General features: G+C 35.5%; 1 protein-coding gene across 5 annotated transcripts in view; it reads left to right on the top strand.

Annotated features, from left to right (window-relative positions):
• Window positions 1–24,108, top strand: part of EHBP1 (EH domain binding protein 1) — a 436,421-nt gene that overhangs the window by 162,598 nt on the left and 249,715 nt on the right. For all 5 annotated transcript variants that reach the window (XM_035001458.1, XM_035001456.1, XM_035001454.1 and 2 more), the window contains one exon: window positions 2,587–2,640. In XM_035001458.1, coding sequence (XP_034857349.1) covers window positions 2,587–2,640 — 54 coding nt within the window. The remainder of the gene's footprint in view (window positions 1–2,586; window positions 2,641–24,108) is intronic.

The raw sequence follows: 24,108 nt of genomic DNA, 5'->3' as shown, positions 1-24,108 counted from the left end.
AAAATGATGACAAGAGAGTAAGGGGCTAGATAGAGCTGATAAATAGTTGACAGCCATGTGTTTGGGAAAAGGATATGCACTGAGTGATTCTTAGTTGAAAGTAGCTGTTGAAATGTAGTACTTGGAGGATTAAGAGATAAGTGTTTTCAAGTACTGATGGGAATGTTGAACATATCCTTATCATGGAACTTTTATGACTTCGGGTATTAGTCTGTAGAAAAAAAACCCAAATACCCCTTTTCCCCCAGTTTGTTGTAGTAAACATTTCTGTTCAGTTGTGCTATTGAGGCAAACTTGTGATCATTTTAAATATTTAAAAAAATATTTTCAGTGGCCGCTTTTATCTTCCCAACTCACCCACTCCCCAGAATTCTAATAGAAAGGCAGAAAGGTGAAACAACTTTTCATTCTTACAGTGTAATTTTTGGATCTTGTTTTTGATAGCACTTAAAATATTCAAGTGGAAAACTTTTTCATGTTTTCCTTTTTCTTTTACTTATATTAAAGTCTCTACAATTCATTTAATCTTGAAATTTGCAAGTAGAAAGGATTGCTCTAAGCCCTTTTGTCCTAAGTGTAGTATTCACAGAGGTGTGCTCAAAGACAAAATGCTTTTATGGAAAGTTAGTAGTATGTTTCATTTTCCTATGACTTAGCCAGAAATTGATTTTTCTAGCCTGCATGCTTGTTTTTGAAATTTGAATTAGATTGAAAATAGCTATTTCTAGTAAAAAAAAAAAAAAAGCCTGTTAGGGTTTTGAAAAGAAAAATGGTTCTTTAAGCCATTTTCAATTTTTCTCTTTACTGCAGCGGTGAGAAAGGAGACTCTACAGGGTAGAAAGTAGGATACAGAGAAGACTTAATTGATTCAAGCTAGAAGCAATTTTCATTACAAATGTTTTTGTCTGGCCAATAATATAAATAGTTAATTGTGTAGCTCTGCCATTTAAAAATGGCCTGAAACTATTACTATTGCTCTTTTACATCTTTTGACTGACTTTGCCCTATCAGTTGTGTCCCTTGGTCCCACTCAGATTATTCTTGTAAGAGTAAAGAAATCTGAGTTGGTACTAACATGGTCAGAATTGTGGTTTGGGAGAATAGTATAAGATTGATTGGAGGGTAGAGAGACTGAGAGAATGTTATAGTCACTTTTATCTTGAAATAGCTTAGGCACAGAATGATAAGGACCAAAACTCAACTGTGGCAGTAGAAGCAAAAGATTATTAATATACTAAAATAGAATCAATCATGAATAAGATGCTTCCCTATGAGAAGCATGTGGGACCAGAGTCCCACTAGAGGAATAGCAGAGCCCATTTTTCATCTGTGTGCACTTGCTCATTCTTAGAGTAGAATGCTGAGCCTAAAGCCTGCTTTATTTTTTTATTTTTATTTTTTTTAAAGGTTTTATTTATTTATTTGACAGAGAGAGACACAGCGAGAGAGGGAACACAAGCAGGGGGAGTGGGAGAGGGAGAAGCAGGCCTCCTGCGGAGCAGGGAGCCCGATGTGGGGCTCGATCCCAGGACCCTGAGATCATGACCTGAGCTGAAGGCAGACGCTTAACGACTGAGCCACCCAGGCACCCCTAAAGCCTGCTTTATTTAAATATTCTCTTATTTTTTACTACCTCCATCCCTCTGCCTTCTCTACTACGTGGAGTTGAATTTGAACAAGTAAATGCACATGTGATGCGACTTTTCTTTTTATGTCTTATACTCTGTTGCCTTTTGCCTTTACTTATTCAAATATCTGTGGAAATCCTATATAATTCCATCTAGCCCAAAAGCTTTCTCATAAAGCTTTTCTATTCATTCCTGTAAGTGATGTGTTGTTTTCTAATCTGTGGTGAAACCATGTATTTCTTTCATCATATTTATTTAGATTAGTTGTTTGTCTTCAAAGGCAAGGACAACTATGTTTGAGTCCACATAACACATCTCCAGTTTCTTATATAATAGGTACCAAATATGTATTTGTAAAATAAATACTTGCAAAAGTGTGCTGTTTTTTTAATTTGCATTTGGTTGAAGGATCCATTACCTTATCTCAGGTTTCTGAGGCATCTTCAGGGTTAATGGCGGGGGGGGGGGGGGGGGGGGAAACAGCCCTGCCAGTTTGCCATTTTGTGTAGACTATGGAGTCCCTTGCAGTGCTTTGAAATTCCAGATGTTTATATAACCTCTGCAGAAGAAAATATTTTCTCAAGTGGTACTGCTAGTTTAAAAGTATAAAACATGAGGGCTTTATATGAGCATTTTATATCTTAATAAAGTGCTTCTTAAGTTAACTCACTAAATTATCCGTCTCTCTGATCAGGTTTCTTTTTGTCTTGTCATTGATGCAATGATGGAAGATAATTACATGCATCAACATAAGTAAAATAGAGAATTTCTTCAATATAAAATAAGGATTTAGATGTAGGGAAATTGTGGAAGTTTCATAAGAGTAGGCTCTTCTGCTTCTCCCTTTTAAAAAGTTGGTAAAAGCTAAAAGCAAGACTGTTTATATGTTCTTGATTGGATTAACTGGTTTAAAGAAATGTATTTCAGCTTTATATTTTGCTTTTTTTTTTTTTTACAGGATCCTCATGCAGAGGAATTTGAAGATAAAGAGTGGACATTTGTCATAGAAAATGTAAGCTAATGGCAAATTTCATCACCTTTCTTTCACATTGTTGGCTATATACATTGTTAAAGCACACTAGCATTTTGGTGGTAGGAGAAATGTTACCTTATGAAAGTTAAATAGTGATTTGTAGCTTTTAGAATTTTTTAAATGAAATGATAGCCAATAGCAGAATTATTTTTAAGAAGTACTTTTGTTACAACTATATAAATAAAAATACTTCTAAACTATGTGTATACTTTGTATTCGGTTTAGGGCTCGAGGGAAAGACTATGTCTTATCTGTTTAGCATCTAGCATGGTGACCTTTGACATCTTTAAAAATAAAGTACATGCTTTAACTCTTTGGGTTGAGGGATTCTAGACTGGCGCTTTAATAATCATCTTCAGTTTGGTCACCTAGTTGGTTTAGATGGTTAAGCGTCTGCCTTCAGCTCAGGTCATGATCCCAGGGTGCTGGGATCGAGTCCTGCATCAGGCTCTCTGCTCAGCCAGGAGCTTGCTTCTACCCCCCCGCCCCCCGCTCCTTCCCCAGCTTGCACTTGCTCTTTGTTGCTCTATCTCAAATAAATAATAGCTTAAATAATCATCTTCAAATAATTTAAATATTGTGTAATCCCAAATGATTAACAGGCATATAATAAGTGTTCAGTAGATATTTTCAAATGGGGGTTAGGGAAGATAGGCAATGAATATATAGTGAATTAAGAATATGGGTTCTAGAGTCAGACCTGATTTCAAGCCCTAGCTCTGCTCTTATAAACTGTGTGATTATGGTAAGTTTCTTGACTTCTTAGCCACAAATTTATAGGGTTGTTTTGTGGATTAAATAGGTTCAGTGAATATTAGCTTTTACCATTGTCATCATCATGATCACCATTAAAGTTCTAAAATATATTTATAACAGATTTGTAACGTGCTTTGCTTGTAGCATATTCTTCCTTCCAGAGTCAGTGTATCGCTTGACTTTGTTGTATATCTCAGTGACTTTGTTGTATATCTCAGTGATGGAAGGAATACTACACTTTTTCTAGCAGTAGCTGGGCCATTTTTAGCCCGCGGGAGCTGGGAAGCTTGGGAAGACCAGGTCCAAACATGGTAGGGGGTGTTCTGATGGCTGGATAGCAAACCAGTGTAACTATTAAATGTTCACACATGTTAACAATTCTGGACTTTCTTAGGATAGATTTGAACATTATGCTTGGAGCAGTCATTGAAGTTTTAAAAATGAACAAACTTAGACTTCTTAAAACTGATTATAGCTTAAAAAGCTAGCTTTCATTCTCATGTAAGAGCTTCTCCCCAGTGGATGGTCTTTCAGTTTTTAATACTCATGACTCAATGATACATCTGAATTCTCTTTGTTAACTGATGTGTTAAAGAGTTAGCCAGTTGAATTTGGGTTGTAGTTGATGGTAAAAACTATATATTTTTTAGAAAGTTGTTCTTATTCCACAATGAAGATAGAGACATACCAGTTTCAAGTTTCTGAAGAATGGTATTATAAACTAACTAGCCCACTGAAAGGTGCATATAAGCCTCTTTTTATAGCAGGCATAAACAGAATGTATTAAATGAATACTGTGAGGTGTGAGAAAGTTTAAAAATAACCTTGGGATTCTATATAAACCTTTTCCTAGGTTACAGCTCCCCTCAGTGGTAAATGATGAAATTGACTCTTGTCTGGAGAAACAGTTCTATTCCTGTAGCAGTAACATGTTACAATGTTATATTTTGCCCTACATTTTAAAAGTGTAATGGGCTTCCCCATTACAATTTCAAAGGACTAAAATCTGGGCTTTGTTTGAGTCTGTTGGTAAATTGCTCTGACATTGAAAAGGCCTGTTCTCTGAATAGAATATTAATGGACCTTTCTTTTCCTTGCACTTCGTGTTATAACCCCACAGCCGATAAGAAAAGTTTAGTTTTTGTTTAATATATAAATAATATAATATAATAAAATGATAAAAATGATATATCAATAAAACAGATAATTCTCCAAAATAGATTACCATAAAAGATTTATTGGGCATTTACTGTATACTGGATACTGTGTAGAATGCTTTATACACATTATCTCATTTACTCATTACAATAACACTGTCAGATATTAATAACCTTATTCTTATGAATAAAGAAAGCGAGATTTAGAGAGGCTAAATAACTTGCTCAAGTTATATTGCTACGAAATTAGGATTTTATCTAGTCTTGTCATTTTCCATGACCTGTGCCCTTAACTCCTATGCAATAACTACCTTCCTTAGTGATAAAGGTGGAAAGAAATAATTTGAAATTGTAGAGTCATACAGAGGTTTTAATCAGGCTTCCCTAGTGATAGACCTATGAGGTACATATGTATTATATTTGTAGTAAAGGTCTTTATTTATTTTATAGTCTTTAATTATTGTATGTATTCAGTCTAAAAGTTATTGACTGCTTCTAGACATTACAAAATGGAATTCCTGAATTTATCAGTCCCCAGAATTCTGAATATCTTTTCTCAAAACAACTCTCTTGCTACTGTGTATAAAATGGGATAATGCTGTCTTCATTTTACTGGTTCTTTTGTTTCTGGTCACAGAAAAGATTTCCCAGTTGTTTCTGAGTTTTCTTGTTTGGATCAGAAATCTACTTATAACATAGGTTGAAACTTTAGAGGTGACTTTACGACTGCTAGCTTTTTGACTTTGGACAAGTTATTTAATCTTTTATAGCCTCCGTATACTTAGGTATAAAATGATGGCATTAATGTCTACTCCGTAAGTTATTGAAAATTAGAAATAATGTATAGAAAGCATCTAGTTCAGTAAGGGATAACTATTTTTATAATGTTCTTTGTAGAGGACATGGAAAATGTAAAGGAAGCTAGATTTCTAAATTTACTGTTGTAGGATTTTAGTTTTTTTACTCATTTACACCACTTATGCCTCTCAGCAGTTCTAGACTTTATTATTATCTCAAGAAATGACAAAGCAACTTAAAAATATCTCATTTGTGTTAAACTTAAACATATTTTTATCTTTTGAAAGTTTTCAGCTTTTGATTCAGGACATCTTCCCCTTATAAATTTAATCCAAGATTAAGGAACAGTTTGTGTTCTGAAATTAAACAAGTGCTGGTAATTTATTAATATCTACCCCTGGGGCCAGACAGTCTATGTTTGTGTTTATCTTTCCACAATATGAATATATGAATATACTTCAAAAACAAATATAAATGAGTTTTAAATTATCCTTTACTTTGGATTATTTAGGATCCATTTCCGTATTATTAGTGCAGACGATGAAGGACAGATATCACAAAGCAACATGTTTCTTTTTTTATCTACCATAATATAATAATGTTTGTTCGCCCAGGCAATTGACATTGTGGGTTTTATTTTAATTAATTAATTAATTAATTTATTTATTTTAAAGATTTTATTTATTTATTTGACAGAGAGACAGCAAGAGAAGGAACACAAGCAGGGGGAGCGGGAGAGGGAGAAGAAGGCCTCGCGCCGAGCAGGGAGCCCAATGCGGGGCTCAATCCCAGGACCCTGGGATCATGACCTGAGCTGAAGGCGGACGCTTAACGACTGAGCCACCCAGGCGCCCCTTGTGGGTTTTATTTTAATGTGAAGCCATAATAGTTATATTTAGAAAACAATTTTCTTTTCTTTTCTGGTGCTTTGTTATGCAATGAAAATCAGAACCAGTATATTTGTAAATTATACCCAAAAGTCTTAGTTTTGAAAATTAAAAATTTTTATTCTTTAGATTCTTTTGGTTTTTGAATGAGTCCAAAAATATGTATTGATGAAAAGCACCAATCCAGGTTGAATTCATTCATTCATTCAATCATTTTGCAAACATTTAATGTGAATTTTCTGTATGCCCAGAATTTTGTTAATATTGGAGCTACAGAGTCAATTAAGACATGCAGAATTTCATTGATTCTGAGATGCATATTTTTCCCCCACATTTGAAATTACCTGAAATTGGATCATCTTAAATTTTTGGTGTCCCACAATTATAATTGGTAATGTTTTTTTCTTTCCTAGTGCTATATAAAATGATAGTGCATCATTTAAAAACCAATGGAGATTTATATTTGATGGTGTGAAGTATTCTGTCCTCCTGAAATTTATAAACTATTAAGGATGTTGTATAATTAAAGAAATGCAAGAAAAAAGATACCTTTAGGAGATTATAAAGGAGGGCAGCATCAGGGAAGAGTTCCTGGAGGAAGTGGCTACAGAGCTTAGTTTAAAAAAAAAAAATGGAGGGGTGCCTGGGTGGCTCAGTTGGTTGGGTATCCGACTCTTGATTTTGGCTCAGGTCGTGATCTCAGGGTTGTGGAATTGAGCCCCGTGTCAGGCTCCACGGTGGTCATGGAGCCTGCTTAAGATTCTCTCTGTCCCTTTCCCTCTGCCGCCCCCCCCCCCCCCCCCCCGCCAAAAAAAAAAGATTTATGTAAAAAGGCACTCCAGGCAGAGAAAAGAGGGATCAGATTAGGACAAGAGAGACAATGGTGAATTTAGAGTAGTATCTGTTCTTGATCAGATAATGGAGAAGAAGAGCAACCCCACCCCCAAAATCAAACCAACGGAAACAAAACATGAACTACCCACCAAAGATCAATAGACCTCTATTTTTTTAAACTCCTAACCCAGTAAATTTAATATTAGGCATGTGATTTACTTGAGGTGCTGTGTCCTCCTTAGAGGAAATGAAGGGGTATCTTAATGTGTTTTCTTGGGGCCACCTATCCAGTCTTTCCCACTATTTCTACCAGTGACCAATGAGATGGGCAATTTGGCCATCACAGTGCCTTTTTTATTGCCATTTATTTGATATTACCTCCAGAAGCCATTTAAATGGATTGGGATATTATGTTAATTCCAAGGCAGTACTATAAATCCTCTTCTGTTTTGTTTCTTTTATTGGATTATATTGAACAAGATTGGTTGCACAACCAAACTCACCTGACAAGAATACCATTATACCAAGAACAGAGATGATATAATAGCTCAAACAATACAAGGTAAACAGTATAAAATTACAAAGTTTCTGACCTTATTAAATTTAAGTTTGAATCCTCTTCTGAAATCAAGTCAGTCTCTTGATCTCACAAAGTTGTAGTCTGATAAATTACCTTTGCTTTTTCTTTCAGAGGAAAAAATACATATACATGCTTCTTCTTTCCTCTAAATATTTTTCTTCTGTGTCATCTCAACCAAGGGATCTCTCTCCAATGGCTGGGTAACAACTGGCTATTTTTTATAGGAACTGTAGCTTGTAGTTTCTTCCATTTAAACTGGTATAGCTTCTTCAGTAACTCTAAACTGGGATTATCTTTTAAGCTCCAAGGAACTCATGAATACTAAAGTTCCAAAGGGTGAATAGTACATAGAAGAATACTACAACCCACATACCACAAAAATAAGAATCTTCTCCTCTCCCATGTAACCTGTAATACAACAATTTATAATTTAAGTATCAATCAGAGATGGCTTAGCTTTTTTAGGGTAGGACATTTGCCATAGTATAGTCTTACTTATAGCCTACCTATTAATATTCCACCCCACAGAGGGGCACCTGGGTGGCTCAGACGTTAAGCGTCTGCCTTCGGCTCAGGTCATGATCCCAGTGTCCTGGGATCGAGCCCCGCATCGGGCTCCCTGCTCAGCGGGGATCCTGCTTCTCCGACTCGCTCTGCCTCTCCCATACGCTTGTTCTCTCTCTCAATAAAATCTTAAAAAAAAAAAAAAAAAAAAAATTCCACCCCACAGAAATCTGACCCAGTTAACTTTCTTGAACCTGATTAGTCCCTGTTGACCTTCCTTCTATGTGGAAGTGACACTGAGTGGGTAGGGAGGAGATTCAGACTTCCGCTAGGAACAATTCCACGTTTTGTTTTTCTGTTAAACCCAGTAAATAGAGAATGGTTTATTCAGAAATGCCTATATTACTATATTTGTTAGTATTGTATACTGTATTATATACTGTATATACCTAACTTTTAAAAATCTCAACTTTAATTTTTAAAATTATTTCAAATGTACACAAAAGTAGCAGGAATAATATGATGGATCTCTGTATACCTACCTCTCAGCCTCAGGAATCATATTTTGCCAAACTTACTTCATCAGTCCTTCCACTTTTCTTTACCAGGTAATTTAAAGAAAATATCAGATATTGTATCAGTTCTGATGTGAATAATGAAGGCCACTTTTGAATACCTTTGGTTTAAAAACTTGCTAAAACATACTGGCGTGTCAGAAAAGGTGATCTACCTACAAATGAAAAAAAAAATTTTTTTTTTTTTTTTTTTGTAAACTTCCTTTTAGATGATTTTTCTTGTCTGGTAGGCCCATGGCTCAAAATTATTTTATCCTTGAAAAGTGATATTATTTGTACTTATTTCCACATAGAAAATATTTAACTTAATATTAGAAGCAACAGAGCTTCCCCTCCAAACTCCTCAGAATTGAACTCTTGCATTTGGAATAGGAAACTCATAGTTCAGACAGGCTCTACCTGGTCTTCTAATTATCTTGTCAACTTGCTGTTGAATATGATTATGTGAACAGTGCCTGGCTGGCTGTGTAAATTAGATAGGGTATTATAGATATGGCTAGTCATTAAATGAAGTTTTGTCAGCTAGCTCACTCTCATTTTGGTCAGATTTCAGAGAAAGTCCATATATATATACATTTTTTTCCTGCTTAGTTTTTTCTTTTAATGTTAAATATTTAATATGTTGTTCTAGTTCAGAAATCTTTCAGATTGTGCTTTTGGAGGAAAATTCCATATCCTCTATTCTCAAGTGACCCTTTGGTTTTAGAGAAAATAGTGGAGAAATGTTTGTTTCACTTAAAAGAGAAGTATGCCCAAGAATGATTATATGTTCCTAGAGCCTGTCAAAATCCTCAAAATCATAAGATTCTTGTGTAAGTCTATTGGCTTAAATACTTACTTAGTTTTCCATTTTCATCTTGCTTAATGTCTGTAATTTTTTGTCAATTATCTGTCAATTTTATTAGAGCATATTAATTAGAAGAAAGCAAATTTTTCGTCTTCAGATTCTACATCCTAAATTCTTGACACAGGAAGGGACTACAGATGGATTAAAAGCTAAAGTCAACTGTATTATATTCATCTATGTGTAATGCAAGAAGCCCTAAGTTAAAATTGTAAAGAAACTACTGCATGTTAAATAATTTATTTCATATTGCAATTTACTTTGTGCAATGTCTTAGCTAATAAACTTAAGGAAGAGTTTTATTTTACAGCAACAAAGCACTGTTTTTATACTATTACAATGTATATGCTAATGGGTAGTCTTTTTGGTTGGATTTTCTGATTTTTATTTGTTATGTGGAGATTCATCTTTACTGATGTTAATCGTACCTTACAGATCAAGCAAGTAGAGCAGTAAAATAAAATTTTATTAAAGTCTTCATATTTACAGTTGCTTATTTATTTACCAACTCGATTAAGTGGATACTGTGTGGCAGATATTTGCTAGTTCTTGAGAGTATAATAGTGAAAAAGATACGGTCCCTGACTCTAGGTATCCTACAGTCTAGGCGGAGATGAACAGGCAAGCACCAAGACAGGAGTAAGTGTAGGGCATTACATGTGCATATGTAGGGTGTACCTAACCCCAGTCTTGGTGGGTTAGAGGAAGCTTTCTAATGAAAGTGATTTGTAAGTTGAAACCTAAAAGATAAAGTTTTTACAATTCTTTATCTGTAACTTCAAAATCCAAAATCTCTACTATCTAAAAACATTAAAAAATGTGTATTTTTTAAAAATTTGGTTCAAATTCATTTGGTGACAAAATCTGTCCTGACCTGAAGTGAAGCTATTTGTAGTATTTATTCCACTTACTGTGATTGGTTATTCATTTTGCTGCAGAAATATATATTCGACTGTGAGTTCTGCCTCGGACCTCCTTGGCAGTGTTGCTGTAATTTAGGCACTGTTAATACAGGCGTAAGCACTGTATTGCCTAAAATCAAAATAAGAGATTTCGGGTAAAAGATTAAGTACTTCTGATAGCTGCAGGGAATTTATAGAGTGCTTCAGGTGGTTGGATTAGCTTGAGCAGAGAGGCAAGAGAGATTGTGGCTCCTTTATGAAACAGCATATAGTTCAGTAGATTACTTTCTAGAATATTTAATTTTAAAAATATTGGTTAGGAGCTCTTGGCTAGCTCAGTCGGTAGAGCATGAGAGTCTCGATCTTGGGGTAGTGAGTTCAAGCCCCACATTGGGTGTAGAGTTTACTTAAAAAAAAAATATTGGTTGATTTTTCTAGGGTTATGGTAATTTATAACCATTTAGTTGAGTTTTATGATAATGAAGGAGTTAAAGAATTGACTGTATAGTTGCTGCAAACCTACAGATTTACATGGTTCACATGGCGGGTAATAGTGGTAAAGGAAAGAAGTGTTGATATTGTTAGTTTTAAATTAGCATTCGCTGCTCTAAAATCATCATGTCATTTTTTTTTTTAACAGTGCATGTATCTGGGCCCCAACTTGGACCTACTGAATTGGAATTCTGATGCAAAAGGGAGATTGGCTTTGAGCATATTGGGGGTCACCCAATTATTATTTTTTTCCAAATTAAGGATTTGGAAAATGGGGATGGGTGAGTGTATAAAACAGTACTTTATACACTATGAGATGTATTTCATTATGAAAATAATTTTATGCCTTCATACTTACATCAATTAAAAGGATGATACCTCACTGGAGTTTATTACAGTTTACTTTTCTTTCTGAAATTACTTAGTCATCTTGCTTGGGGCGCCTGGGTGGCTCAGCCATTAAGCGTCTGCCTTCGGCTCAGGTCATGATCCCAAGGTCCTGGGATCGAGCCCCACATCGGGCTCCCTGCTCAGCGGGAAGCCTGCTTCTCCCTCTCCCACTCCCCCTGCTTGTGTTCCTGATCTCGCTAACTCTCTCTCTGTCAAATAAATAAATAAAATCTTTAAAAAAAAAAAAAAATCTTGCTTCACCTCCCTCTTAAAATAAAATTAAACTGTTTCAACTGATCAGTTAATAACTTCATTAATGATATTCGGTAAGTTTTGTTAAAGAATACAAACTATTTTCTGGGGCGCCTGGGTGGCTCAGTTGGTTAAGCATCTGCCTTTGGCTTAGGTCATGATCCCAGGGTCCTGGGATCGAGCCCTGTGCCATGTTGTGTAGGGCTCCCTGCTCAGTGGGGAGTCTGCTTCTCCCTCTTCTTCTGCCGCTCCGCGCGCTCACACGCTGTCTTTCTCAAATGAGTAAAATCTTCAGACTATTTTCAAATAAATACTTCTTTTAATTCTTGAGAAATCTCTCTAAAGTGGACATTATTATAATTTCTTTGAGTCCATGAGGTTAAGTGACTAGCTCAAGAACACATGAAAACGACTTAGCTTGGTTTCAAACCTAAGTATTTAGACTCAAGCCCCATGTATTTTTCCCTGCATTTATTCACTCATGTACTCACATTTATTGTCCTAGGCCCAGGGTATAGAGCCTGGATGCACTAATTAATTACTATGGGGGATACATAGGAACATCTCTACTCAGATACTAAAATCTGGCTTGAGAGATAAACACATGAAACAAGAATAAATGAAATGTACTATGTTAAATGTGTACTGATGGCTGAAAAGTACAACAGAAGTTAGAGGTAGATGAGTTTATATGGTCTGAAATTATCAAGAATGTTTTAAGAACTGCTTGTGAAACATGGCTGTGTTTATCCTTAGAGGTAGTGGCAGTTTCTATCTTTCTGTATTGTAAATTCTCTTCTCTAATATGTACTTCAAGGTATTTTTATAATGAAATCACCGAAGAATCATTTCAGAAAAAGGCAGAAGTCATATGAATTTTAAAGATGAAACGTGAGTTCAAAGAAATGTCATGTTTTGATTGAGCTGCCTTCTAGTCCTGGGATCCCTAGTCCCAGGTCCTCAGGGATATGCATCTTACTTCTTTACTCTTAAGGGTAATTGAAAGGAAAAGTGGAGAAGCCTTGGATAGTGGGAAAAGGAAGGCTTTGGGTACAGTTAGGCCTGTACTTGAATCATACTTGCTAGCTGTAAATTTGGACTTTATACATATTTATCCTTTCAGAACCTGTTATCTCATCTATAAAACAGATATTTTAGAAAATGATAGCTTGGACTAGAGTTGTTAAAAGCATAAGAAGCATGTAGCACAGTGCTTGAAAAATAGTAAGGATTTAATACGTGCTAATAAGTGGCAGAGGGACTTTACAAAGGAGAGGAAAATAATAAACTTGGAAGGGAAACTTGAGGGAATATGGAAATTACTTAGTTAAGTGATAAGGTTAACAAAGGATCAGGTAATGGAAACTCTTGAATACCAGATTTGGAATTGAATATGCTTGACCAAAGACCATTTATAAGCACAATGTTTCAGAAAGGATGTGTACTGAAGTATGGAGTCACTTACTCAACCATTTGGATCTGTGAAATCATCTTTTCCTCATTAGGCAGGCAGTAGCCTGCGCTGATAAGAGATACCACAGCCAGCTTGCTATCACAAGCAAGCAAGGGCTCTTAACCTTAAATTTTGGGATCCTTAGAGGTTCTTGCATGGATGGACTTCAGAGGATTGAGATCTTTTTAATATCTTTAATAGGTAAAAGTTTGTAGATGAAGGTCCCCCTTTCTTTTAAAATCAGATTTTCAATGAAATCTTTACCCAAAACATTTTAAGGAACCCTGGGTGTTTTTTACAATTTTTGAAAAAATAGGTGACTGACATGATACAAGCAGGAAAACCACTTCTCATGTGGATAACCCATTTTGTTACTTTGTAACTTTAGGAAGTAGTCATCCTTTTATCTTATTCTCTTTAATCTTCTATGCTTTTTGCGGACAGTAAATTGAAGGCACTAGCATATACCCAAGTAACATTTTTGAGTCATATTTAAAAGTTTAAATTTGTTAGAAGTTTAAATTAATGTATGTACATTTCATCAAACGACCTTAAAAACTAAAGGAAGTAGAGCAGTAGCATATTTGCACTGTAATAGGCTCTTCTATTTAAAGTTGATAATAGAACAGAAAGCATCTTAGTAGATAATTACTGTTTCTCCCAACAACTGTTTGTCCTTGGAGAGGATCATAATGTGACTAAACAGAGAGTTCTGGGAGTTAAGGAAGATACCAAAGCCTTGTGTATTTTAGTTTCTATAAGCTAAAAAATAGTCTAAACTTTAACTTTATGCTGAATGAATCTGTTGGCATATAATTTGTGTAGTTATTACTGAGTCATAGTAGTAAAATGCAGTCTGTCTTCTAAATCACTAGAGCTATTTAATTTCTTCTTCCTGCTTCATCCTTCACATGTCTTCCTTACAGATGAATGAGAAAGACAGCCACGGTTACTTTCAGTTCTATTTTTTGCCAGTTGGAAGGAGGAAGCTGATAAACAAGGCAGCTATCAAAACAAACCTCTAATACTACCTTAGAGATATTTGAAACCAGCAGTGTATTTGAGCAATTTTTTACATCTTTATTCATAGAAATTTAGTAGTTAAAAGACACTAGTGCATAGAAGATGTTATGAATCTGCATGAGGCCTTTTCTCCCCCTGATGACAAACATTAGAAGAGACTTGGTGATTGCTTTACAGTAGGATTCTAATGACACTCTAGACTTTTAATAGAAAAGTATTTAAGATTTTTTCAGTTTGCTCCTTTCATTTGTCTCTCCCTATATTTTCTCAGGACTATGTAAGTAAAACTTCCTTAGTCTTATAATAGAATGGATTTTTGGCATTCTAGTTTTCTGCCACACCAACTACCTTGAAAGACCGGTTAATACGTTGGAGACTTCCTACATAATTCTTTGCAAGAAGACAACCATGAAGTGAATTATAAAAACAAACAAAAACTCTTAAATTTAAGTTAAATTGGGGTGCTGGCTCGGTTTGGTAGAGCATGGGACTCTTGATCTTGGGGTTGTGGATTCAAGCCCCACTTTGGGTGTAGAGATTACTTAAAAAAAAATAAAATCTTAAAAAAAATTTAAGTTTAATTATTTCTTTGTATAGAATTGGAACTTTGCCTTACGTAATTAGATATAGCTGCATATGTACTGGTAGAAAAGCAAATGGAATTGCTGATATTGTAAGAGGTGTGTAACTGATTAGAGAAACAAAAGTTACAAGTGCAATTCAGATCCATAAGAGCTTGAGAATACAAAACTGTCTTGGTACTTTAATACCTTTAAGCTCTCCAGAAAATAAGTAAGATCTTCACAATTCTCTGTGGATGATGTGTTATCCTACCAATTTTATTTTTTTCTGTTTTAATACCAGACTTCTTTTTAAAATTTTATTTTTTGATTCTTTTTTGTTTATGACATACTCCTTAATTTTTCTATATCATTAAACTAATGAGGCATTTTTGCCTAGTATGTCTCTGTGCTCTAACATAAATTGGGTGTAATAATTGATTTTTATCAGCATTGTGACTACTAGACACTGATGAAGTACAACATCTTGTAATAACGGTCTTTTTTAAATAAAAAATTAATTTTTTATTATTTTTTCAGTTTTTATTTAATTTTTTAAATTTTATTTATTTATTTGATAGAGAGTGAGAGAGCACAAGCAGGGGGAGCAGCAGGCTCCCCACTGAGCAGGGAGCCTGATGTGAGGCTTGATCCCAGGACCCTGGGATTGTGACCTGAGCCGAAGGCAGATGCTTAACTGACTGAACCACCCAAGGCACCCCTTAAATTTTTTTTTTTAAGATTTTATTTATTTATTTGTCAGAGAAAAAGAGCACAAGCAGGGAGAGTGGCAGGCAGAGGGAGAACCAGGCTCCTCGCCTAGCAAGGAGCCCGATGCTGGACTCAATCCCAGGACCCTGGTATCATGACCTGAGCTGAAGGCAGATGCTTAACTGACTGAGCCACCCAGCCATCCCTTGTAATAACAATCTTATGCTCAATGACATGATAAAACAGTGTTCTGGTAAATATGGTACTTTAGTTTAAAATAATTCAATGCTTGAAGAATATTCTTTGCCTTAAGACAGATTTGTTTTTGGGGCACCTGGATGGCTCAGTTGGTTGAACAACTGCCTTCGGCTCGGATCGTGATCCCAGGGTCCTGGGATCGAGCCCCACATCAGGCTCCCTGCTCTGCTGAGGATCCTGCTTCTCCCTCTCCCTCTGCCTGCCGCCCCCCCCCACTTGTGCTCTCTCTGTCAAATAAATACAAAAAATCTAAAAAAAAGAAGAAAAAAGACAGATTTGTTTTTAAATAAAAATTATTTTGGAGAAATTCTGAACAATATACAGATACTTTGTAACTGCCCTTCCTGTGTTGCCTTTGAAATTTGGTTGACAATAGCTGATACTTTCATTACTAGGAAACAGGTAAAGAGAAGATATTTCTCAAGTTGTGTAACAGTAGCAGAATCAAGGGTCGAAACTCCTTGTCTCCCAAATCTTAGGGAGCCTATGTACATTACCATGTTATTGAGGTCATAAGGACCATAGACAACAATATTGAAGACATCTGTATTTTATTATCTCTCCAAGTTGTTTCTTTTGTACTTTAAATAAAAGACCTAGCTACATACAGTATATCCTCAGACTATTTGTAGCTATCGCCATAGCAGTGGGAGGAGCAATTTCTCATTACTTCCCTGAATAACTTCTTTCCTGGAGTTATTTATCTTTAAGATTCTGGCAGTCTGAATTGTCTTGTGGCATTTGTTAATTATTTCAACCAAATCATTAGAATAAACTAGACCAAAGAACATTTGAGAATATCCTGAAAGGAAAAGTATATATTGAATATATTAAATGTTTGTTGAATCGCTTAATAGGAAAAAAAATTTTTTTCCCCTCTCTCTATAACAATTCTTTCTCTCTCTGTGTTAATTGTATATATAACTATATATAACAAAGGAAGCACAGAGCTGTTCTTTGGAGGGGGAGAGGGATGTGAGGTAGGAAAGGGAGGAAGAAAGTACTCTATTGCAACTTCCTTTAGCCAGAATTTTTTCATAGCACTTTGTTTTTGCTTTCCCTTTTAGTTCCTCTTTTTGTCCTTAATTAATGGCTTTGATTTTATGATACTTGAATCATTGCATTCTTTTGAAAATAGAGTCAACTGGAAATAAATCGATCTGCTTAAAATAAATTTGAAGAATTTCTCCTTTCTCGTCAAACTGAAGGAAGAGTTTAGAAAAGTTGTCAAATGACATGTACTGGATTAGATCACTAGAAATCATAGGATTTATTGACATTATATTTATACATATTAAACTCTTTAGCCATAGCAACCATTAATATATGCCTTCCTACTTCTTTTAGTCTAGATTTTCTAAAATTGCTTTTCTACTGGCTTTTTTTTTTTTTCAAACCATGAATGGTGTGTGGTGACTATAGTTAATAGCACCATATTATATTTTTGAAAGTTGCTGAGAGTAGATCTTAAAAGTTCTAATCACAAGAAAAAAATTGTAACTATGTGTGGTGATGACTGTTAACTAAACTTATTGTGATAGTTATTTCATAATATATATATCAAACCATCAGGTTGTACACCTGAAACTAATACAATGTTATATGTCAATTATAGCTCTTAAAAAAAAAACACAAGAATAAGGTTAACCTCTGTAAAAGAGGCCATAATTGTTCTATTTAACTGGGTCACATGTTTTTTAGACTTCATTATACTGAGTGCTGCAAAATTGTTTATGCATTTACTTCCTAGACTTCAAAGATATAAATAAGACAAAGTTTTGGTCCTCAAGTTGTTCTCAGTTTGGTCAGGGAGGCAGATCTATGAGCAAATGGAGACTACAGTGATGGTGCTAGAAAAGAAGCTTATGGAAGTTCCATTTAGGGTGTCAAGGAGCTATTGCATATATCAGGGACATGGGAAGACTTTAAAGAGGAGTTGATATGAAGTATGACTTGAAAGACTTTAAAAAGTTTACCCGCCAGATAGAGTTGGTGTGAGAAGGATGGGATCTGAGGTAAGGACAGAAGAACAGCCTTGCTAAAGGCACAGTGATAAAATTCCTACAGCCTCATTTGCAAAGTGGGGAGAGCAGAGGGGTTGAAACTAGTGAGATGAGCAAGGGACAGATAGTGCCTGGCCTTGTATGCTGTATGAACTTTATAATAGGTCTATCTATGGGTCTTGGCTGCCCATCAGAATCATCCCTGGGTGTAGTAAAACATACAGATTTGCCTAGATACTGTATGATTGTGATTCATGATTCTAGTAAGCTATCAAGAGCCATGGAAAAGTTTTAAGCAGAGAGGTAAAACGATCAGACTTATATTTTGAAAGATCAGTTTCTCAACAACAACAGAAACACACACAAAAAATAGTAAAATATTGGGGCACCTGGGTGGCTCAGTTGGTTAAGTGTCCAACTCTTGATTTCAGCTCAGGTCTTGATCTCAGCGTCGTGAGTTCAAGTCCTGTGTTGGGCTCCACACCGAGTGTGGAGTAAAAAATATATATGTAAAATAGAAAAACAAATTAATGTTTTATAGACCCTGGGAAAAAGAATTTCCAACAAAGTACAAAAATTTAAATTGTTTTCTTTAATTTTGTAATTCTTTACTGTGGAATAGCTCAGAATGTCACTTCTGTTTTAAATAACAGAATTGATAACTGAGCAAAGAAATGTAATTCGGGTTACAAAATTCTTGCTCTAGTAAAAATTTCTTGAACAGTGAATTTAAAAAAAGAGGGGTGCCTGGGTAGCACAGTTGGTTAAACATCCGAATCTTGGTTTTAGCTTGGGTTGTGATCTCAGGGTCATGACAAACGAGCCCTGCATCAGGCTCTGCACTCTGTGCAGAGTCTGCTTAAGACTATCTTGCCCTCTCCATGCCCCTCCCCCTTGCCTCTCAAATAAGTAAATCTTAAAAAAGATCAGTTTCTATCTTTGAAACTCTCACTGTGCTTGTCACTAAGAAATACTTTTTACATTTTGATCCACTACACACATATAGGCACCTATATATAACTAAAACAAAAGATTCATGAAACATACCTTTATTCTTACTAGTATTGTGGCATGTGCTCTAGTTATTTCTTGTTCCATCCTGATGTTTTAGAATGCTGGTTGCAAGTCACTAAGTTGAATTTGCAACTCATTAAATTTATTTCATGATCCACTAATGGGTCATAGCCTACAGTTTGAAAAAAATATTGCTGTAGAGAATGAATTGAGATGTGTAAAACTGAAAAGATCAGATAGGCAATTAGTTCAGTTATCCAGATAGTAGATGATGTGGGCTTGAAGTAGGGCAATGACATTAGCAGGTACAGAGAAGAGGGGAGAGAGATGCAAGAGGTATTTAGACGGTGGTTGAATCCATTCTTAGCGACTGCTTAGTTCTGAGGGTTGAGGGAGGTCAGGCAGTCTAGGATGATTTCCAGATTTCTAGTTTGAATATTTGGATGCTTGTGTTGTTCTTAAGCAATATAGAGAACACAGAGGAAGAATTGGTGAGGGCAGGTTGTGGGGGGAAAAAAGACATAACCAAAGGCAATTGGATATGTCAGTGATTTTTTTTGAAGTCATATTCCTTTAAGTAAATGGTTTTTTCTTTTTTTTTTTCTTATTAAAGATTGCATAGCTTAAGGCTCTATCTTTTCTTTTATCTTTCTGATGCAGCCTACTTTTTCTTATACATTGATTTTTAGTATTTTCATGTGGGTTGCCCTAAAATATTTTAAAACTTCCCCTCCATGCTATAAGGGCCTATAACACCAATTCAGTCTTTTCCAAGAAGACATCTGATTCCTTGCCCAAAGTAAAACATAAGAATTAAGCTTTTTTCTTTCCAAACAACATCATCCTTTCCTTTCTGTCAGAGGTAGAATCTCATTTTTCTGACCCTTGTGCTTATTGTTACCGTTATGTATTCAGTGGCTTCATGGGCATTAATTGTACCTGTTGCGTTCCCATATGTAACCAACTGTTGTTAGAAGCAATGCAACAGTGCAGGTTAATGTCTGTTGAGTATCCTCTGGAACTTAACTATCATTTTCTACCACTCCTGATTCAGTTTAACAGCTCAGATTGTAGTCACTGTCCAGGTTACTCAATTTCTGTGGGTCGGGAATTTGAGAAGGGCTCGGCTGGGCAGTTCTAGCTTGGCGTCTATCTAATGCACTAGTCTTCAGGTGTTTGGGGACTAGAGCACAGATCGGGGGCTTTTTCACTTCATGTAGTTTCAAGGCCTTCCGTAGTTCACCTCTCTGAGTGGGTTAGTTTGGATTTCTTTTAGGGCATTCGGACTGCTTTTGTGGCAGCTGAGCCCTTTAGGAGTGACTATTCCAGCTCTTCGGGTGGAAGTTGCATCACCTTTTCCTAATCAGCCTTGCTAGGTGCATAGTGTTACTTCCTCATGCTCTTACCAATAAACCAGGCACAGAGTTGCCTGGGTTCAGGGGGAAGGAAATGAGACTCCACCACTTGATGGGAGAGTTCCAAGGGTCTAGAAAAAATAGGTGAGATGAGAAATATTTTTGTAGACAATCTGTAACAGCTGTGTAGAAAATAATGATTGCCATCATACAGATCTTTAGTTTTGCCTGGAGTTTGCTTCCTCATTGGTAGTGCTCCTTAAATCTTCTAAAGATCAAGTTAGCTTTTATGATTTAATTTTCTATATCTTGTTTTATCTCTGAACTTGGAGAATTTGCTTTCCACGCAGCAGAAGTATATAGTTATGAAGATGCTTTAAGCCTGTTTGTGAGATTTCCCTGGTGCAGGATGGTTCAAAGCAGTAGCAATTTAGCCAGCTCTGCAAAGTGGGTCATTCTTGTGTGTGTTTCCTAAGAACAGTTCTAGATTTCTTTCTTCAAAAGTCTTAAATGATGCTTGAATAGACTGTTGAAAGTTAGTTCTAAGTGTCTGAAAATACATTCTCACATCACCTGCTAGGTTCCTTTTTAGATCTTAAGCATGGCTGCATGAAACAGATAAATAATACTGGCTTTATTTCATGGCCTTGCAATTTTTCATTAGTAGTAGGAAACAGATTTAACAAGACAGTGTTTTAATTAATAAGCTATTAATCTAGTGATGAATTTTGATCGATAAATTTGTTTAGCTTCTGGTAGTGCTACCATGCTTGAATTGTGCCTAATAATTATCAGTTGGTAATATGTTGACATAAATATTAATCCTAACTTTGGCTCTAAAATTGTACTTTATACATATAATATGCCCAGAAGCAATCCCTGAAGGATAGAAAATAAAGAACAAAAATTAATATGGATAGTTCCCCATTCCATACCCCCATTTTTTTTATGGAAGAGTGGTGCAATTTTTCTATATTTGAAGAAAGTCTACCTGGAGTAGTCATTTAGTGTAATGCTGTTTAGAGTATTATAACCACTTGATGGCACCCTTTGATTTGGTACAAACCTCATTAGCCATACTATGCTGCAGGATAGTATTTGTAGCGGAATAACGCATAAGAACTAAAGACTGCAAGGTATCTGGTTAATGTAGAGATGAAATGAATGCAACAGCAAGGCTAAGCTTTCCTGACCCTTCATGAGAGAATAGATGAAAAAAGGAAGAATAAGCTATTGTGCCAAAGGGAGATGATGAAATTCAAGATCCACACACATAATCTCTGGCTCAGCCTCTGAAATGTTAATCCCTGGGTAGAATTATTTGAGCTATAGATTGCAGTTTATCATCAAAATGGCTTTGTGTCAAACAATACTTTTTATATGGGTGATGTTTAGAACTATCCAATTTTAATGTAAAATGGTTCACAGAGCACTGACTAATATTTAAGTAGTGACTCTTTAAGGTTGTGATTTTGGAAATGGAGTATAGGGTGGTTTCTTTACCTCATAATACTACTTATATTTTAGATTTGGGGGAACCTTTCTGCTTTTCTTTTTGCAACAGTTTGGTTTTAGTGTCACAGAAAAGGATTTTTAAAAAATGCCTCTTGTTAAATTAAGTAGTTTAAAATTATTTTCTTTCAATGCTAAAAATATTTTATAATTATAGAATAATTTTGTCATATTCTTCTGATATTGCTTAAAAATACTCTGCCTAATGAAATTGTATATATTTTAGTTTATATGGACTTTTCCAATATTATATCAAATATTTGTAGATTTCCTCTTATTTAAAGTACCCAACTTCTTCCCTCTAGGGAATCTGTCATAATTAGTATTTATTTGTGATATTTCTTTCTTAAAAATCAAGTTCTCCCAATTAAAAAAACTAAATTTTAATAGTGTAGGTGAGGAGGGGTTTCGCATATGTCTGTTAATCTACCATTCAGAGTAACAATCGTTATGGACTTTTCCTTTGTAAAAAATCTAATTTTTGTTTTTGAAAATATCAGAACACTTCACAGAACTCTTTTTCTAGAATCTAGGACCTTGAAATTCCAGTTTAACCTATACTTTTCCTTTCAATTTTGTCATGTTTAGTTTTAAAAAGCTTCCTTTGCTTTCTTTTAATTAAGAAAAACAATTATTTTCTGTTTTAGTATTAAATAATTTTATTTAACTTGGTATTCAGATTCTTTGTACCTGTTCCTGAAGATCCACCAACAGGGTGATCGCTAACAAAAACCTGTAATTAATCTATACCCAACAGATCATATGATTTCGGTACCTGATTGCAAATGTTAAAGGCATGCTGTGATCCTATATTAAAACTGAAGCAAAGGTCTGCGAAACACCGCTCATTGGTGCATGGATAATTCTGTCTTGCATGTTTTAATTCTGATGAGGAAAAATATTTGATTTAGTGGTGAGGGGGAATGTGGGAGGGGTTACTGTGAAAAGCGTATGTCCTTTGGAAATAGTTTGACTTTGACAGCTGTCTTCTTTAAGTGATCATCATGAAGCATTAATGGATCCAGAGTCACTGTGAAGACCAGAAGTTTTGTGTGTTTCAGGCACACTGCCTTTCTTTGTAGATCCAGTCAAGAGCAGATAGCATAGAGTAGTCTTTAAGCTGCTGCCATTAATAAAAGTGTTGTTTGAGACCGAGTAGTCACAAATTGCTTTTAGAGGCAGAGGATTCAGAATGTGCACTGGAAAGACACAGTTGTATATAGTTGACAAAGAGCTTGGGGGTCTTAACCTAATGATGCTCATACTTAAGTATTACAAAGCTGCCTCATCTGTTTACATAATTACATCTGCTGATGTTTTAATTTAAATGCCACCCTGAAAGTTGATGAAGTAGCTGAATCTTTTCAAATGTGACACTTTCTCAACTATGTAACCTCCCCCAATCCCCTACCAAGGATTACGCCGTGATTTCTGTTTCTGAGAACCTAATGTTTTGAAGGACATGCAGTGCTTCAAATATGAACAACTTTTGATCTTCATGGGTGTGACTCTAGATCTCATTCTTAACTCTTCATATTCACTCGTAGAAGACCGCTGCCAAAGTGAAGACTGCAGTAACCTTTTAAAGTAAGCCTACTGGTTCCACATGGAGTGCCAATGCATACATCTTCCAACCCACTGCACTGGCAATCTCGTACCCAGTTGCTGAATACAGTGTTACAGCCTGGTGCCTTTTAGCATACACAAAACTGGTCAGTGTCCAACTTTATCCAACCACCCACACTAACCCTGAAACCTCGTGATGCTGTCATAGATGCCTGCAGGGTAGCGCTCCTGCAAATTTTTAAAAACATGAGATTGTTAAAGCTACTAGGAACCCTGCCCCCTTTTTTCCAACTACCTAAAGCTTGTTTTCTCAGTACCTTCTTTAATTTGCTGTAGGATGTCAGCAAAGTTTGGTGGGAAGAGGATATTTCATATTTCTTGGTCTTCCCACATTCTCCTAGTTTTATAGGTCTTATTAAATAGGTTTCAGTAGCCAGTCTTTGAAACAGGGTCCAGATGAACATTTGTATTTCAGCTGTAGCAACAGCATGCATTATTGATAATTGACCTTTACCCTGACCTAGTGTAGTCTTGTGACACTGAATGAAATAAATGAAGAAACTGCTCCTTGGCTTTTGTATTGGCGGAAGAAAGCAAACAGAGTGGTTTTTCAGGTTGCTAAAAATGTCAAAATATAGTCTTGGGACAATATCTAGCACAAAGGTTTTAATTTTTGTTTTGTTTTTTAAATAACGTGTGGGTGGTTGGATGTTCTCTGGAAAAACACACCTTTGAAAGAAAATTGAATTGCAGTAATACCTGTATCAGATTAATAGGAAGTAAATTGGTTGCCTTTATTTAGTTATAATCTATTAGTCAGATGCTTGTCAGTGATATGTTTTAATGTTACACCTTTAGAAAATTTCACAACTTTACAGAAAATAGTGTTAATTCATATAAGTATTATGTGACTGGTAATGTGTTATTAAAAGAAATAAGCTTCTATCCCTATACACACTTTTCTTATGTTGCAGCTTAAGTGATCATTCATTTTAAATACTTCTAGTTGCCATGTGTAAGC

This window comes from Mirounga leonina, unplaced genomic scaffold (genome assembly GCF_011800145.1).
Source record: "Mirounga leonina isolate KUSES-001 unplaced genomic scaffold, KU_Mleo_1.0 Mir_125, whole genome shotgun sequence".
In the NCBI taxonomy this organism is placed as follows: domain Eukaryota; kingdom Metazoa; phylum Chordata; class Mammalia; order Carnivora; family Phocidae; genus Mirounga; species Mirounga leonina.
This window is presented reverse-complemented; position numbering and strand designations above follow the sequence as displayed.